The sequence below is a fragment of the Mya arenaria genome, chromosome 7 (genome assembly GCF_026914265.1).
Source record: "Mya arenaria isolate MELC-2E11 chromosome 7, ASM2691426v1".
NCBI lineage: Eukaryota > Metazoa > Mollusca > Bivalvia > Myida > Myidae > Mya > Mya arenaria.
Window position 1 is genome coordinate 54723603 of NC_069128.1, and position 18748 is coordinate 54742350.

Genomic DNA, 18748 nt, shown 5'->3' on the forward strand with positions numbered 1-18748 from the left:
CAAGAAGCGAGTATGTGATGACACGGATATGTATACGTTTCATTTCGATGTGTTAATCGACAATAGGCCGATTGTTCAGAAATTTGTAAAAGTTAAGATGGTGATAAACGAAATCGTTGTTAAGTGAAGATTATGTGAAATAATCGATGATGTTCTCAAAAATTTAAATAAAAACAGTTTACCTTAAACAATTTTATCAATTATTGTTTAAAGTGCAGCCGATCAAATATGTATTCATTAAACTTCATGATTAGTTACGATTCTGAACAATCGGCCCAATATTTTTATAGTCTAGGTTCGTTAAGTATGGAAAACATAGACGTCACTCAGTCAAGAAAAATGTTTTTAATATAAAAAGAATTTGGCGAATAGAAACTCGCCCCTTCGGAACTCCTCGGCCGGTCTTCATCGAAAACAACCTTGGACGGTTTACAATGTGAGAAATATTTACATTTAAATACACTGCAATTAGATCGCGTAGTAATTTCATTTAAGCAGTTAAATTGAATGACTTTACTCTTGGGAATCTTAATTATTAATGCAATTATACACCTCACTTGCAATCAATTTAAACTAAGATATAATAAATAAACAAAGCACTACAATTGTTTAATACTATTATTTTGAATTTTACAAACTGCATCTTCTGGTATATTGGCATACTTTCGATGCTATTTTCGATAGAAAATAGCCGAGGAGTTCCGAATGCTAATCGGCGATGACTGAACCCCAACAAATTTATTTAAATAAAAAAACAGTGAGTTATATAGCGTAAAGGTTTCAATCTGCTTATCAGCCAGGCCGCTTTCGATGCACCGGAAGTTCGTCAGGGGTTCAAGCTACTAATCAGCTAGGCCGCTAACGGTACACCGGTTGTGTGTCAGGGGGCTGTTGTCATGCTATTCATCGGCTTGACTGTTGCACATGTGTAATGCGGCCAAATTCAGGCTTCTTGCATAACCGCTAGTTGCATTCCACAAGTCTTAAACTACAGTTAAGTGTGATTGTGCCAAGCCGCCAAGTCCATTGGCGATTAGTTTCAAGGTTGCTTTCCTCATTCATCCAGTGTACCAGACCGTTTAGTTTACGCCGCAAACGCGCCATCATACCCAACAGTCCAGCACCATCAGGTCGCTTACTTCATTATAGTGGCACGAACTAGTAGCTCTTTATAATCAATGAACTGAAAGTGTTAAGATTTGGGGAATTATATAGTGGTTATTTTAATGCCGCAAAACATTGAAGAGGGGATTGCGAGGTGAGCTTAACATCAATTGAAATAGCTTGAATACTGAACATGTGTTATTATTGTTGATATTGTAACGTAAAACAGTGTGTTTGGTGGAAAATTTATGTGATATTATATCGTTACGAAATATGTTGTAGAGAACATTGGTCGGTAAATGCTGCACTATTTGTAAAATGCACTAACAATCTGTGCTATGCAGCTCGGGGAGTGCATAACGATGGATTGCATGGTTGCATGTCTGTAAGAGCGGACGATGTATAGATTATATTAAAGTCAATGAATGTTGCAAGTAAAAAGCTGTGAATAATGCATGGTATGAAGCAAAAATACAATATGAAAGTAGCCGTTGAAACATCCATTGACACAAACATCTATACACTACCAAACACTGCTAGGGCAAAATGTCGCTAAATGTACATCTTAGGCTGCCAGACCGCTAATTTTACGCTCAAAGAGTGCCAAACAGTGCTAGGGTACTAGGCCGATAACTGTATGTACTAGGTTGCCAAACTGTACGCTGATAGAGTGCCAGACACACTGCTAGGGAATTTAGTCGATTACTGTATGCGCTATGCTGTCAGACCACTGACTTTACATTGATAGAGTGCCAGGCACACTGCTAGAGCATTAGGTCGATAACTAAATGCACTACGCACCAGACCTCTTAATCTAGGCTACTAAAATGCCTGGTCACTAGGCAGCTAACTATGTTCTTTACTTTCTGATCACTTTCTTTACGCTGATAGAATGTCATGCACATTACTAGGGCACTAGGTTGTTAACTGTATGCGCCAGGCTACCATACCGGTTACTTAACGCTTTTAGGGTATCAGACACACTACTACAGCATTAGGCAGCTAGTTGTATGTGCTTGACTGTCAAAACGCTCACTTCACGCTACTAGAGTATTAGGAAACTTAAAAGCAGCTTGCTTGCGCTCATCTATTTAGCCGCTAACTTTACGCTGATAGAGTACCAGGCATACTGCTAGGGTATTATGCAGTGAGCTGTATGAGGTAGGCTCTTAATTCCGTTTAATATACGCTACTAGGGTGCCATGCATACTGCTTCTACACGAGGACCCCAACTTAATGAGTTAGACTGTCAGACCGCTAACTATATGATTTCTTTGTAGGTGGATTGATATGTTTAAACTGCCCTGATGTTGCTGATCCGAAAACGTGCTACAACACTACAACATGTGCTGATGGTCAGGTATGTATATAGAGGAACTACTTTTACCTTTAAACATCTCATTATTTGGATGTATTCTTAACGGGTTTGTTTCTTCTATTTAAAACATTCAAGTTATGAAGGAAATGTGTGTTACACGCAGAACTATACATAAACGTATGCAACGTTATTGTAATAATGGTGGTAGTATGAAACAAGTACAACTTAAAATACCTCTTTTATTCTAGTCGTGTTATGTTCAAACGACACAGACATCACCTGTCCCGCGATACGAGATGGGCTGCCAAAACAATCAGGTATTTTCCTTCAAGCATTAGAAGAACGCTACCAAACTTTTCAACCCTACAGTAATGCTTGTTAATCATAAATCCATCAGCAGATCGTTGCAGTAAAAAGGGAATGGAACAAAAGAACACGTAACACATTACTGATGGGTAAACATAATATATAGAAAAAAAAGAAAACTGCATTTGCATTAGAATAAACATGTTATAAATTGCATTTCCACGCCGACGTGATTCAGTATTAAGTGTTCAATGCAACAGATACATCTAAGAAAAGTATATGCAATACTAAAAGGATAAATTTAAAATGATACGTTAAACACCGATTTAATACAGATGTGCAAAAGCAGCAATCTGCATGGAGGAGCAGGAATTGTCGGGCGGGCCTTGAACACTCGCCAAATGACCGGCTGCCACGAATGTTGTTCGACTCACGAATGCAATGGAAGACTTTGTGCACACGAAAAACGTAATGACTCAAAGGACATACCCAGAAGGAATCCACATGTCGTTGCATTGTTTTCTGGCAACTGGACCTTAAATACCCTCTCTAAGTCTAGTGTTGTAACACAATTACCACACGATCAATAAACGACGGCAGACATAAGAACATAATTATGTATCTTTATTTAAACATTTGCACACATTTTATAGTTTTCTGTTAATCTTAGCAATTCATTGAAATGTCTAAGTCATAAATTTGATTCTGATGGTCTTCAAACGCTACTTGCTTGAGTAATTATACAAACAGATAAACGTTCATGAGCAATTTGTATTAAGTTTGCGAATGTTTAAGTGTTACTCTTACACGTGTCATGAGTGTTCCATAAAGTCTCTGTTGTCCAAAAATGAATGATGCTGTACCTGTTTTCAGCGACCGCATGCATTGACTCGGTGACTGTGGACTGCGCACTTCTAAATTCACTGTTGAACCTATGCTCGGATGTGGATCATGCGAAGACGATATGCTCAAAATATTGTGGACTTTGCAACCTTGGTATTGTTTACAGTTATTTTAGGAGATGATTTTATTCATTTATTTCAATTGAAGACGTCGCAAAAAATAGTAATCAGAATCGTATTAGGTAATATAAAAAATGTTTTAGCGGTTCGATATTGTTTAACTGATCTATATATTGCACAATATTACTTCTTAATTTCTGCAAATGCCAATTCTGAACCGTCAACTTATGCTGTTGTTCTTGCCTGCTGGCGTCGCATTCTAGTATAAAAGCAATTATGCGGGCGCCTTGAGCAAGTTAAAATATGTCCTAAAATATACCAGTAACAAATTGATGTGACTTGATGCATACTTTGATAAGATTTATCTTTTGCGTTTTATCTTTATTAAGAATTGTTGGGATAAGAGTGAGGTTTGTGCACATAAACTGGTTTAAACCCCCAGTAACCCCCAGTGAATTTACATTTTACTGACCGTTCCAAGGCGGTATCTAACAATTCTTGATAAACATACCAAATATTTATATATATATAGTATTTATGCACTGTGCTGTTTGTAGAGTTGTGTCTATGTTTCTTGTTTGTGAATTTGTGTTCTATGTCTTTGGCGTTGCCCATTGCCACTAAACCGGGTTTATGTTAAAACATTTTGCTACTGAGCATGTCTCTGTAGCTTTTTGCATATATATTCATCAAATGAAGGAAGACACGATAACCTGACTGCATGGCTAGGGAAACAAACGATTCAATTAAAAAATGGTAAAATTTTGCTACATAAGGTCATATTTGATTGAAAAACCCCCACAACGTTTGCACGTCTAACTTCTCACTAAATGCAACCACTGACCAAAAATACATCTTAAGTGGACGGGGGCTGGGCTGACTGGTCTTCCTGGACTCAGTGTGACGTCACGTGCGAACATGGGAGACAACTGCGTACACGCACCTGTACAAACCCAGAACCGAGAGATGGCGGTGCAGATTGTGTAGGTTCAGCTCATGAGACAAAAGTCTGCGTCAGGGAACTATGCCCCGGTGAGTATGATAACTTTATGCATTGCTATTTCTCATCACAAACATATCGCGACATTAAAGCTGTACTCTCACAGATTTACTGTTTTGACAACTTTTTTGTCTTGGAATGAGCCCATTTTTGCGTAAATATCAGCAAACCAGTAATGCTGAAAAAAATCAGATAGCAGATTTTCATATTTCCGTTCAAAATCAATGTGTTATGGCTGAAAGCGTTAGAAACGGTTTAAGAAAAAAAGCATAAAACATCAATTTTTGAACTTAAATATGAAAGTCTGCGATCTAATGTTTTGTCAGCAGTCTTATATCAATGGTTTCCATGCATTTTCGCTTAAAATGGCTCGTTCCACGACAAAAAGAAAAAAATAATAAGTTGTCAAAACGTTCGAGTGTGAGAGTGTAGCTTTAACAGTACATCTAGCACATATAATATCCGTAACACATAGTAGATGACAATCAACGACATAGAAACATGTCTTAAACTCTCACAAAAACTCATTGATGCTGCTCTTCACCAATTTTTCATAATATGTTAACCAGTTCATGGCGGGTGGAGCATTTGGAATAGTTGGGGTTCGTGTTCTGTGTCCTGCGATGCAGGGCTTGCTACCCGTCGGAGGACTTGCAATAACCCCAAACCGGCTAGATTTGGTGACCACTGCTATGGGAATCCATCTGAATCAAGGATATGCATGCAAAGACCGTGTGCTGGTAAGACTTGCCATCACATGTTTTCAAAGCAGGATTTTAACATACAAAGTAAATTATTCAATCAAGAAAGCTTTTCTTTTAACTACAGAGATTAAAATTGACCATGAAAGGAAAAGTTCAAATGTGTGTATTCGGCACTCCATATGTTATTAGACAACAAACCAACACACGACAATTAAGGTATTAACTACCTCGAATCGAAATTCATGAAAATGATGAACGTTTTCGTAGGCCAGTCACATGACTCCACTTATTGTGGGCATTTGCAAAACAAATGGAAAATGCTGGGGGGAAACTACATCGGCATGATTTACGTTTATTAAATTGAAAATAAGTACTATTTATTTTATTTTTGAGATGAAAAGGCGGATATTGTACCAGAGATGTTCTAATATAGATAAATTCACTACTGATGAAGTATGTCCGACCCTCTTGACAGTGTAGTAGGACAATGCCATACCGGAATATACTTTAGTTGGTGTGTAACACTCAACAATGTTAACGACAGTGATCTGAACTCCTCTTGCAAGGCATAATTGTTAGGTTAATAAATATCATTTAATATTGTTCGAAGTACTATACGCCATTAGGGGTAAACACCATTAATTATATTCGCGAATTATCATTCTTCATCCAAATCTTATAATTGTAAGAATAACCATATATGTCTTTTCAGACGGTGGTTGGTCACAATGGTCGTCTTGGGGTGTATGTGAGGGGAAACAACTTGCGCGAAACCGCAGCTGCAACAACCCAGTACCATCCATGTTCGGCAAGCAGTGTGCAGGAACAGATATACAAACAAAACCATGCTCAGGTAAATTATGGTAGTTCATCTCCCGTCAAAATACTGGACCTTTATAGGATGCCATTACGAAATAATACAGGTTTAAGCTACGTTTTAAAAACGAAGTATTGAATGAGTGACTTGCATGGAAGCATACGGAATGAACAAAATAAGGAGGTGTAATGAAAATACGTGTACTTCAGCAACTTTATGAAACACTTATAAAACATGACGCTCTTAAAGATATGACAACAATTATATTTATTTATGTCATGTGAGTTACTATTAAAACTATGTAGATTTAATGTGTTATGTACTTAGTGTACTTAGTGTATTTATTTGTTTTTTTGGTCCTCGTATATTGTAGGAAATTAAAACAACACTTCATCCAAGGTTTATTTTATTTCAGATGGGAAGGTATTCTTCAATGTCCATGGCCACATTGTGTACCAGGCACATTATTTGGCCTATCCTTCTGTTGTTGACAATGTCGGGAATGGTTATCATAGCAACAACGGCTCCTTTGTCGCGCCTGTTCACGGGCAGTACTTCTTTTCTGCTCAGATTTGTTCAACCGATGGACAAAGCTTAGATGTCCAACTGAGACATGTTCCTTTGTCTGGGTCTGAAATAGCAATAGCTGGCAACAGAGCGCATGGATCCGGGGACTATGACTGTGCTCCTGCTTCTGCCCCCGTGCTTTTGCGTACCGGCGACCAAGTCAGAGTGTTCACGTCAGCGGAAACCACAGCCGCAATAATCGACAATTCGACATCATTCTGGACATCATTCAGTGGTGTTTTAATTGTGCATATATATAACTAAGCAATCGAATTAATGCTGAGCCTTTAATTATATCAGTAATCATCCAGACTATCATTTAGGTCAATCTCATTCAAATCATATTGTGACGTTTACTTTTTTCATTACATTGTGTACGTAAGCGTAACGGCGTTAAATGAGTATAGGTGATCAGAATTTAATGAGATTGGTGTTATGTAAAATATCATTTACAATTGTTGGATGTAGTGTAACTGGCTTGTACAATCATGTCAAGCTTACCGTGTTACAAGTAGCGGGTGTATATTGTTGTAAATTGTCAAAAAACAGATGCACTGTCACCATCAGTGCACCAACTATGCATTCGATGTATCCTGTTATTTGTGATGTTTAAATAATTGTATTTTATTGTCTATTTTTGGAATGTTTGTAACAGCGTGTAACAAAATGTCGAATAAATCAATTAGATAATATATAACAATATAATTGTATACGGGCTTGAAAAGGAAACATGGGAACTCTCATATTAGATAAGGAAAACACTTTAAATCTTTTTCATATTAGGCCAAGCACATACTAACACTGAATACATATTCATACGCAGCTGGGTTTCAATCTCAGCAACACGATATAAATTTCAATGATGAATTTCTCAGATTTTACCGTGTCCACAACAAACAACAAAAATTGAATTCATAGAAATGGTAACACACATTGTATTTTTACACGCACATATTTACAACTTTGAGCAGGTGTGAGTAAATGCTTCAATCTTATTAGATAAAACAACCCATGTGACATTCATTCATATCTCCATGAAGCATTCGTGTGTGCAAATCAGCTTATAAATATTCATAATCGGAGTACTTTATTGTTTAAACCCACGACGTCAGGTCATAGTAGGAAGTTGTTTACATTAGTTACCGCATTTAATATGTGTATGTTCCATCTTAAAAGTTATATGGGGGTTAAAATAAAAACAACAACTTAACAATAAACCTTTTGAAAATGCTGATTTTGTTTCATATTTATGTTATTAATGACAATAAATTGATTGCGGAGAAAAGGAAGCTTAAAGCGATTAAGCGATTTCGACTTGTTTAAAGATCTTTTTGGTAGTTTTGAGTTGTTTGAGCCGGAATTGAGTAGAGAAACTGCTGCTTCTGCTGCTGAGATTTCTCCAGAAATTGAAGAAGTGATGAACATTTCTTTTCATGGTTGGCCTGAAGTTACAAATAAAAAAATAAAGTGAAAATGAAAGTTTAAATGTAGGTCAACAGCTTAATGAAAGTAATGGCATGCCAACCATTCATGAAAATAACCAACAAATATATACTGGTAAAAATAATGTCTTAGGCAAGGAGTAATGGAAGATACATTTCAGAGTTTAAACAAGTCGCCTTTACATCAATATCTTACCTTAAAAGTGTTGCAAATCCGTTTTGAAATGGGAAACAAATGAGTAGTCGTCAGTCATTACGAGTTGTTACTTAATTTTGCTCCACGTGTCTCCAAGACGACGATGCATTCATACGCGTTGGAAGGCTACACACTACTTGGAAATATTGAGTGATGAATTGCGGTTCTTGGATAATAGCAAAATAAAAATGATCTTTTATTTTTGGAAGTTGTAATTTTAAGAATTGAATTGTATTTATCTGCGTTTCATTGATATATGAAGTGTCGGAAAAACTACACCTAAATTGCGTTTATAAATTTATAAACATAATGGTAATGTCTTGAATATTTGCTTCATATTATAATATTGTCAGTTTTAAACTTGGTGGGAAATAGACATGAAAATAGTTTAAACCAATTTGTCTTTTTAAATAAGTGAAAAAGGTGCCACGGTTCATTTCTACGATGTCATGAATTAAATGACGATGGATTTTAAAGTGTCAAAGTTGTAATGACAATCATACATACTTGCAGGAAGCGGTTGCAAGATACACATATTACCAAGTTTTTATAAATCAATCCAAGGAGCTGCATATGTAAGGATATTCTAATCCAAATATGTGTGTATCATTTTTCAGACGGTTTCAAACAAACATTTCCAGACAAGTTTAATATACCCGGCCAGTATTTACAACAAGAAACAGCATTTTGTCATGCAATTATTGAGTTATTGGACTGGGGTGACGATTTGTAAACATTGTAGTTTTAACCATTGAGCTTCTAAGTCTGAATCAAATTATAATTCGGTACGCGGTAAATGATAAGTATGTATTAAGTATGTCGAGATACAATTATGAACTGTTAGCCTATTCTAGTTTCAAATTGGTTGATGTTTATAACATGAGAACAAACGAAATCTGCCTTTGACCAGATTAGGTTAACAATTATGCCAAAATAAGTGACAATTATTTAAAGGTGTAACAAAATAAGTGGAGTGTAACCTTGCTTGTAGTTATTCATTTGTCATGTCAAAAAAGGTTCTACTTGAATTTCAGATTAAACATTATAATGTAATAGAAATGCCTTGTTTTTCGAACATATCTGTCTTGTGTTTTTGTTTTCGTGCAACGTCGATCCCATGTTTGCTACAGATTTGGAATTGAAATATAGTATTTTTTTCATCTATGACGTAGAAACAATCACTATGTGATATATATCTTTGTCATAGCTGTTCAAGATGGGTCTTTGCATGGCATCCTTTATTAGCATATTTAAACCATGAGAATATTCACTCAAAAAAGATATAAAAAAAACTGGCAAAAAAACTGTGACTATTTGTCACATGTTTAGAATGTAGGTTTTGTGAGAAAATCGTATATAAAAAGTGATATTTATTAATATGATGGAATTTTACTGTATGTATATATTGTATGGAAAACTCTTCAGAAATGGAGGAATAAAAATATATAAGGTAACACCATCTAGCTAATTGGCCTGGAAAAGCGCAAAAAAAGTCGGCGGATTATTAAAAACAGGTAGTGGAAGAAGTAGAGGCAATAAGACAATACTTAATTGTATCGTGTTTGATGTTTCAAAACCTCTAGTTGATTGTGATAATTGTATTTACTCGTTAAAATAGAATTGTCATTAAATAGCCAGTATTATGTTATATTTCACACTCGTCACATTAAAGTTTGACTTTAATGTGGACGTTCCAAATCAGCTTCGAAATATATTTTTCAAAGACATATTTTGGCACTAAAAAACTGAACACAGGGCATTCAACGCGTAATGGTTTAATATTTAAAAGTGAAAAATTACTGGTGCATCTATGACTGCACAATATTAAGTATGTCGCTGTTGCTTATAATGTTATTTCGTTCTGCTTTACATGTATGACGGCGATGAAAGGTGGGAAGATCGGCAACACAAAAGTTAAGAGCGGGGTTATCAGCACCGGCTACAATCCTACCTGCGATCAACAATGACCCAGGAAAGACTGAACCAATTGATGGTCCACCATGTCCACTGAGACCTCTGACATAACGAACTTAGGGACTGTGGCAAATTAATTATCAATGGTATGGAAAACCGAGTTTCCAAATTCTGAATGATAGTGCTTAGATTATTCCACAGAATGTGCATATTTATATATTAAATGTGTTTGATTTATTGTGACTATTCATAGCTATTTGTATTTACTACATAAATAGAAAATATGAAACAGATGTAAAGTGAATAAATGTTACTAAAAGATATTAGTTTTATATCTGTCAACTATTTTAACCGAAAAATGAAAATAAAACCTGAACTCACTGGAAATCGAGTATTTCAATGCTTAAAATTGAAAACTACTCTCGAAGGGAGGGAACACCCCTCCCGAGCCCACACCTTCCGCGGCCCCAACTCATCATCATCATCATCATCATCATCTGACACACATCACCCTCACATTTACATAGCGTCAACATCAATATTTATATGAAAAACTACATAAACAAGCTCAGTAGCCAAAAGTTTAAACATAACACACAAACCCACATCGCACGCACTCACAAATACATAGCGTCATAATCTATCACACATCGCACTCATAAATATATGGCGTCATCAGAGGATATACATTGCAGTCAACCTTGACAAGCACCATCATCCAACATACATCACACAAACAACCACATAGCTTCAACACATTGCGCTTACAAATAAATAGCACCATCACCTAACACACATCGCAGAAAAAAACAATGCATACCATCATTACCTGACCGATGCTCTTACACATACATAGCTCCAACACAGCACTTGATAAGCATTGCCCTAACAAATACACAGTTCCATCACCTGACACATCGCTCTAACAAATACATAGCACACACTGTACTCAAAAATACATATAACCATCACCTGACACAAATCACATATAAAAAGATTAGAACATTATGTAACACATCACTCTCACCAATACATAGCACGAACTGCACTAAAATACATAGCGCCATCAGATCACACTCATCAGCCTTACAAATTGATGGTGCCATCACCGGACATACATTAACCTCACAAACACACAGCGCCATCATCCGACACAACATTTTGCACTCACAAAAACAAAGCGTCATCATCTGACACACATCGACCTTTCAAAAACATTGAACCATTATCTGAAGCATCCCTTCACAAATTCAGATCACAATCATCTGACACACATCGTACTCACAAATACGTCGCGACATGAACTTCCACACATTGTCCTCTCGAATGCATAGCGTCATCAACATTTGGAAGTAGTTAGCCCAACAAACATTATACAATAGACCGTCCACACAACCCGCACTGCTGACCGACTAACCGTAATAAAAAGCCTGCGGGAATACTACGTCCGATAAACGTTTCACAATTAACCGCCCGCAGAGCCATCCCTGCCGACCTACGAACCTTTTCACACCCGCATTGGGGAATATGAAGAATGGATAATACAGGTTTAAGCCTAAAATGTAATCAGAGGTTAACTAAGATAATGCCACACTGATTAAGACCGAACACAACACGAGAGACACACAACTCGATAAGACAACAAACAAATAACCCAAATATCAAACAATCGTTATAAGAATGTTTGTAAATAAATGCAATTGTTAATTATATATAATAAAGCTGTTCAGATAGTGGTACTTGTAGCAGGTTGTTATTTGATCATATTAGTATTTTGGTCATCGGGATTTTTGCTTTAAGACACCATTCTGAAGTTTACCCTCAAACTATTTGTACCGAGATAGGTCGTTCTTGTGCATACACGTATAAGTTAAAACCAAACAAGTCATGTTATCATTTCACAAAAAATAAATAAAAAACGCTATGAAGGAAAATAGTGTATTTACTATAATGTATTTAACTGTTCAATATATACAACCCTAACCCTAACCCTATATCAACTATATTTATATTAATATATATATCGACGTTATAATATGTATACATATAGTTGGCACCAGGAAAAAAAGACATACTATTCGGTAGCCAGAAGAGGTAAAATTATGTGGAGTCAACAATGCCTAATTGTTAGCCCTCTTTAGAGCCATCTCTTCATAGGGCGTACAAGTGCACTTACACATCGCACAGATTTCTAGTTTGTAAGTAAGTAAGTGTACATCACAGATAGTGATTTCTTGGGTTATTGCAAGAATGTATGAAGTCACATTAAAATAAAGAAGGTGTTGGTACCATCTGCCATTGATTTTAGAACGTATGCTGTCGCCTTATCGACTCTCAACCACTCCTGAATTCATGGAATTGTGTATGCTTTGACACTGAGATAATGAATTGTAGATATTAAATTAATAAAAGGGACACTCTTTAATATCGTTAATGGATTGAAATAAACATAACTTCAAAACAACTAAACATGAAACGGTTCCGTACTATTTTTAATTGAATTATTAAACTGTTAAGGTATGAATGCGAAAATGTGCTAAGTGACAAGACCAAGAGCACTTACATGTATGTATAATTTTAACACCTAGAAAATAAAAGGAAAAAAAGTTCGGGACCAAGCTCCGACCTCGAGGGAACGCCGGTTCTCGAACGACCGCTTGTTCGAACGACCGCAGTTTTACTGTAAATTCTTTCGCCTTCCACTTTCGATTATAAGAGATTAAAGCGAAACGATTCCACGTAACATTAAAGACTTACTAAAGTTCGGTGATTAGAGGTAGATGACGCGCACCTTGTGAATGCAAACTTTGCAGCAGGAGCAAGACGTCACACACGCATATGGGACTCCTACTTCGGTATGGTCGAGTTAGTTTAAACATATTTATTTTACAACGCTTGGGAAACAAGTTATCACAACATTATATTATTAACTCACGTTGGCGCGATTTAACGCGAGAGTGTGGTCTTGTGTTGTGGGGGAAACCGGAGAACCAGGAGAAAACCCGCTTATCCGGCTTGGTGACAACAAACCAAACTCACCAAGCCGTACAAGTTGGTTTGAAGTGTTCGACGTTGAAATTTAGTCCGTTTTTCATATAAATTTGACGTGGTATCTGAGGTATGTCCCCGATATTAAAAAAATAATTGAGTCAAATCTCAATCACAATCTCATATTTTTCCGCATAAGAGCCTATTATGATTCAACATCTTATGTTTTTACTCTTTCTGAACGCGTTATGTCTGATCAAACATGTTTATAAAAAAGTTTTGTAAATATTCATAAGAAAAATAATTTTAGAACAGAAATTAAAATTGTTTAATTGCTTTTAAGCAAGGAGTTGTACTCAACTACATGTTGTGTTGAATAATGTAGTTTCTTCGGAGTATTGACGAACACTTTTAATGAACATATTCTACGAGACAATGCACGTTCATAACATTTAAGAGTTTGACCTTATTTTGGTTAAAACATATATTTCATGAAAATATACAAATGACAACATATATTTGATATTAAATGTTTATGAATTTGATCAAAACCTAAAAGCTTAAATAGCGATCATCGTACTTTTGATCTCATGTGGTAAAATAAGTTGAGACTAAGATTGAAATTTGCCTTAAATATTTGTGTGATGTCGGGGCCTGGGTGACGTCGAAGACTTGCACATTGGACTGGAGGCATAGACAAAATCATAACTTAATGTTTATCCATAACAGGTTGGTATGGTCCACACCCATTGACTGTATTGTTGTATGGCCCCTTCATCCCCTGACAGTACAGTGTTGAGGATACACTTGAAATGTTAAATTTACTAACACCATTGGATGAGGTATGCATCTCAAGGCATTTAGTTAAACACAAAATGGGATTGTGTAACTTAGGGCGTTTTTGTTGGTTATAAGCTGGTTTCGGTTTTATATCGGTTTCACGAACTGTGTATTTGTTATAACAGTTTCAAATAAAACCAAAACCAGTTTCAATCGGGTTTTTTTAACGAAAACCGAAACCGGTTTTTGAAACTATCGAAACCCCTACCGGAGGCGGTTTCATCGGTTCGTTCCATCCGAAAACTAGTTTACTTCGAAAACAACATGGCGGAAAATGATCAACCACGTTTGTTGAAACTCAATCTTTTTTATAACAATGTCTTACAATGGGCAAATGAGCTAAATGAAAAGGGTTACATAAGTAATTGTGTAGATCAGTAGCTACAGTATTTTGTATTTTAGTATATTGTTGAAAATGAAAAACCATGCATTTGTTACTTCAAGCAAAACTATCAAAACAGGTTTGGTAACTGCTTAAACCATTGAAACCAAAACTGAAACTGGTTTGGTGTCAACAAAAACGGTTTAATAAATAGATTAATGACGTCTCAAACGCTACACAACAAAACAAATGTCAGATATGCAATTCGATGTTTTTGGTCATAGTATGCATAAATATCTATACATACTAATAATAACCCAAACAATAGGCATTTTATCGAATTAATATCAGCTAAATGGTAACATGAATTTCCCACCACCCTTCGTCAGATGGATATCTTAATTTGGTCCTGCTGGAATCTGCAGTCAATCTGACGATGTACCTTCGACGGGAGTATCGCGCCATAAATCGAACCCTTATCATACGTAAGTATGACGTTAGGTGTAATCAAACAAAAAAATCATAATTATGTAGTTAAACATGTTAACATCAAAAGTACCCGGTTTTGCATCGAATGCATTATGTAAACGTTACGGCAACCGCAGAACGAGATTATACTCGAGCCCATTAGCGCGAATATAAATTTTCAATCACGAAGCTTGGGGTATGACAGAAAACGGTTTTGTAGAATGTTTTCAACGAAAACATTCAAAAGTTAGCGTATGGTATTAGTGAAAATCGGTAACATTTATCCGGACAGTAATACGATAACAGTTACTCCCATTTTATTTGTTACCAAGTCAACGTATAGACAACACTCTCAAATATCGTAAAATATATAATTTTGGTCATTTTAATGAAAACAATGAAATTTCATGTGTATTGTAATTGAGTTAAATACATGTAAAGTCATTTGAACGTGAAGAGAGATTAAGTCTAACATTAAATCCATTCAGGAAAAAAAATGCGTGTTTCACGTAAGTGCATTAGTGGTCCTTTTGTATAGATTTCCCTTCCCTCAACAGACATTATGAACTTCCCATGAGAAATAGAACATTGACGCAAGTAATTTAAATATACTTCTCAACGTTTACTCAGGGTCGACAAAGATCTGATTTGAAGAATTTTATAGTCCCAACTAAAAACCTATTTCTACTCTTAAAATATGTTTCAATTATACCATTCACTATAGTCCTAACAAGGTATGAGTTTTCTGGTGTTGAGTGTTTGAGGCTTCCGACTAAATCTTTGGGAACTTGTTTGTCCCAGGTTATCATAAGACTAGTAAATACCCTAATGCTTAACAGTAATACATATTCATATTTTTAAAACCATTAAATGAATAACCAAAACTTTGGCATGTCCATGGAAATACATTATGGCGTTTATTTGAAAGAAGGCTCATTATAAAAGGAATATTCCAAAAGGACGATTCTTGCCAGCCTTTATCACGTCTCTTTTCTATATAAGCATACATCCGCCTGAACAGCTACGCGGTTGAAATAGAATATGGTGGCTGATTTCTGCCATTATGTGATTACGTTAAAGATATGCTAAACACGAAATTGCAAAAACCTGCTCAAATGGCAGGGCGAAAGTGCGTAATAAAAGATCCAACTTCAATAATCAGATAGTTCCAGGCGTTTAAAGACTTAACACTAATCCTATATTTTGTTGCACTTAGAAAGCGATGGGAATTGTTTGGACTGAAAACATTATTTTCGTTGACATCCTTTTTACAATGGCACCTAACTATAACTTTTTTTGTGAAACTGTACGTATTTTGAGCAGTGTGTTTTGGGAGATAACGTGTTTTAAAAGGGCTGGGATTTGATATATTCTGCATATAGACGTGGGCAGCAGACCTATACAGTCATGATCGGTTCGTACTTTTTTTATATTCACTTATAGTTATTTATGTTTGTACTTTACATAATAACCATTTCGGCACATCCGAACTAATTGTTTTAAATGGTAAAATGAAAGTAAATACTGACATTCTTAGCGCAAACATATACATACTGACGATCGCGCATGCGTGAGCAGAAATAACTCTCAAGTGACATGAGAATAGGAGTCCCATCTAGTAAGTTGCCATCTCAAACTGTTTACTTTTTATTTTCACATGCTAAGACACCATGCTGTTTTCAGGATTCGGTCCCTTGCTATGTCTGTCGATTGTCGCTTGTCTTCAAGAAACGTGTATGTATTACAGACAGTTTAAAATGGTTACGTTGAGGTTTTTATGTCGATGTATCACACATTTGATATTAATTGTAAATCTTCTTAGTTCTAGAGAGTCATCATTTACTTGCCATGAATGCCATCAATGTTAAAAATGATAAAATGAGATTAGTTTAAAACGTAAAATGTTGGACCTGCAGTCTAGTATGTGTAGTGTTTATGAGAAACAAATCATGAATATCATGAAATGAGTCCTTAACAAAATGAAAACATGGTACGGAAATCTACATGGCAAGCTCCTTTTATTCCAATAAGATGACAGTGAAATCGAAACGTCTTGTTTGTCAAACATGCTTCCATCAAACCGCAAGGTCTCTGGCGTGTTAACTCCCCCCTTCCACTAGGTCGCCAGTCCACTTACGACATTCCACTATGTAAGGTCACGCGCTTGCTAACATCAAACCTCTTGAGAACCTTATGGTTCGCTTTTCCATCTCGTTAACTGAACTTCACCAGTTAGAAAGGCCACTACCTTTATGGCCCTCAAGAGTCTGGTCACACATTGCTTGGCTTCATACTGCAGGCCTTTTGGTAAGCATGGCGATATACATGTATACACGCCGCTAGACCGTTTATCCTATAACTTTAATACGTTACCGTCCCCTATGTTCAATCATATTGGACAAGACTTCCTAAATCAAACCCACCAAGGCGTCAGACTATAAACTGTACCATACGCCGCGCTAAGACGTCGTTATTCTAGGGTGCAATGCCACAATTCCATTAAATTCAATTCGTTAGGCTAATACCTCCAAACCGCTGCGATGTCCCGCAGTTACGTTTAAGTCCATATTACACAAGGTATAGCCCTAAGCCCAGCAACTTTAACCCGTTCATCCTGAAACGTTTCCTGAAAGGGTAGTTAGTGTGCAAGACCGCTACATGCATCACGTTTATCTGCGAGTCTGCTTATTTATATCCGCGAGACTTACACAAGTTATGAACTCGAAACCACTAAACATTTCACCAGCTGATTACACCTTGCGCGATTATCAACTTTTAAACTTTACATCGCTTTGGCCAAGGCCACTAGCTTTGCTGCTTAACCTTTACCGATAATCGTAAAAGGTCTTTCGTCACGAATAACTGGCATGGATGATATTTTACGCCGATTTACACGCCGCAAGTCCGCTTAACTCTGACATCACCTTGGGTTCTAAACATTTACTAACGCCAGTTAGCGTAGTGGTTAGCGTACTCGCTTCTTACCTAGGCGTCCCGGGTTCGATTCTTGGCCTGGGCGAATGTGTGTTTGGTTTATGGTCACCAAACCGGACAAATTGGTTAACTCCGGGTACTCCCGTTTCACCCCAAAAAACAAGACCACACTCTCGCGTAAAATCGTGCCAACTAGAGTGATTAATAAAATGTTGTAATAACTTGCTTCATCATCGTTGTAAAATAAATAGGTTAAAACTTAAACACGCTGCTAGAACACGAAGCCGCTGACTGTATACGATATGTAACCAGGCTGCTAGATTGAGACTGATTAGCTGCTGCCAGGCACACTTCTGGGACACGAAGCAGCTTGCTGTATGCGCTAATTAACTTTAAGCTGATGAGGGCATGAAACACACTGCTTGAACAAGAAGCCGCTAACATTATGCGATAGGCTGCCAGATCATCAACATTACGCTGATAGGTTGTCAGACACTCTACTAGTTCAAGAAACCGATAACTGCATGTGATAGGATGCCAGACCCCTTACTGAACCCTGATAGGGAACCTGGTTTACTGCAAGATCGATTACATTACGCTATTAGAGTGCCAGGCATACTGCTAGAACACCATGCCTCTTAATGTATGTGCTATGTTACGAGACAGCTTACTATACGCTGATAGATTGCCAATCACACTGCTTGGGTACTAGGCGGCTAAATGTATGCGTTAGGATGCCAGACATCTCACTTAAGCTTCTAGAGAGCCAGGCACACTGCTATGACACCAGGTTGCTAACTGTATGTGCTAGGCTACCTGACCGCTAATTTTACTCTGATAGAATGCCAGACATGCTGCTATGGTAC

General features: G+C 36.7%; 1 protein-coding gene across 1 annotated transcript; it reads left to right on the top strand.

Moving 5' to 3' along the window:
- The first annotated feature begins 3063 nt into the window (after window positions 1-3063).
- On the top strand, window positions 3064-7042 carry LOC128241259 (thrombospondin-2-like). The gene is made up of 6 exons (XM_052958203.1): window positions 3064-3196; window positions 3602-3724; window positions 4552-4722; window positions 5260-5430; window positions 6107-6247; window positions 6627-7042. Exons 1-6 carry the CDS (start codon window positions 3064-3066, stop codon window positions 7040-7042), a joined length of 1155 nt encoding a protein of 384 aa, XP_052814163.1.
- Window positions 7043-18748: the final 11706 nt, after the last annotated feature.

Excerpts from the sequence above, each read along its gene's own strand:
- LOC128241259 (XM_052958203.1), top strand. The coding sequence starts at position 3,064 with ATGTGCAAAAGCAGCAATCTGCATGGAGGAGCAGGAATTGTCGGGCGG. Across the intron at positions 3,725-4,551 it reads TTGTGGACTTTGCAACCTTG|TGGACGGGGGCTGGGCTGAC; the intron begins GTATTGTTTACA and ends ATACATCTTAAG. Across the intron at positions 4,723-5,259 it reads CGTCAGGGAACTATGCCCCG|TTCATGGCGGGTGGAGCATT; the intron begins GTGAGTATGATA and ends TATGTTAACCAG.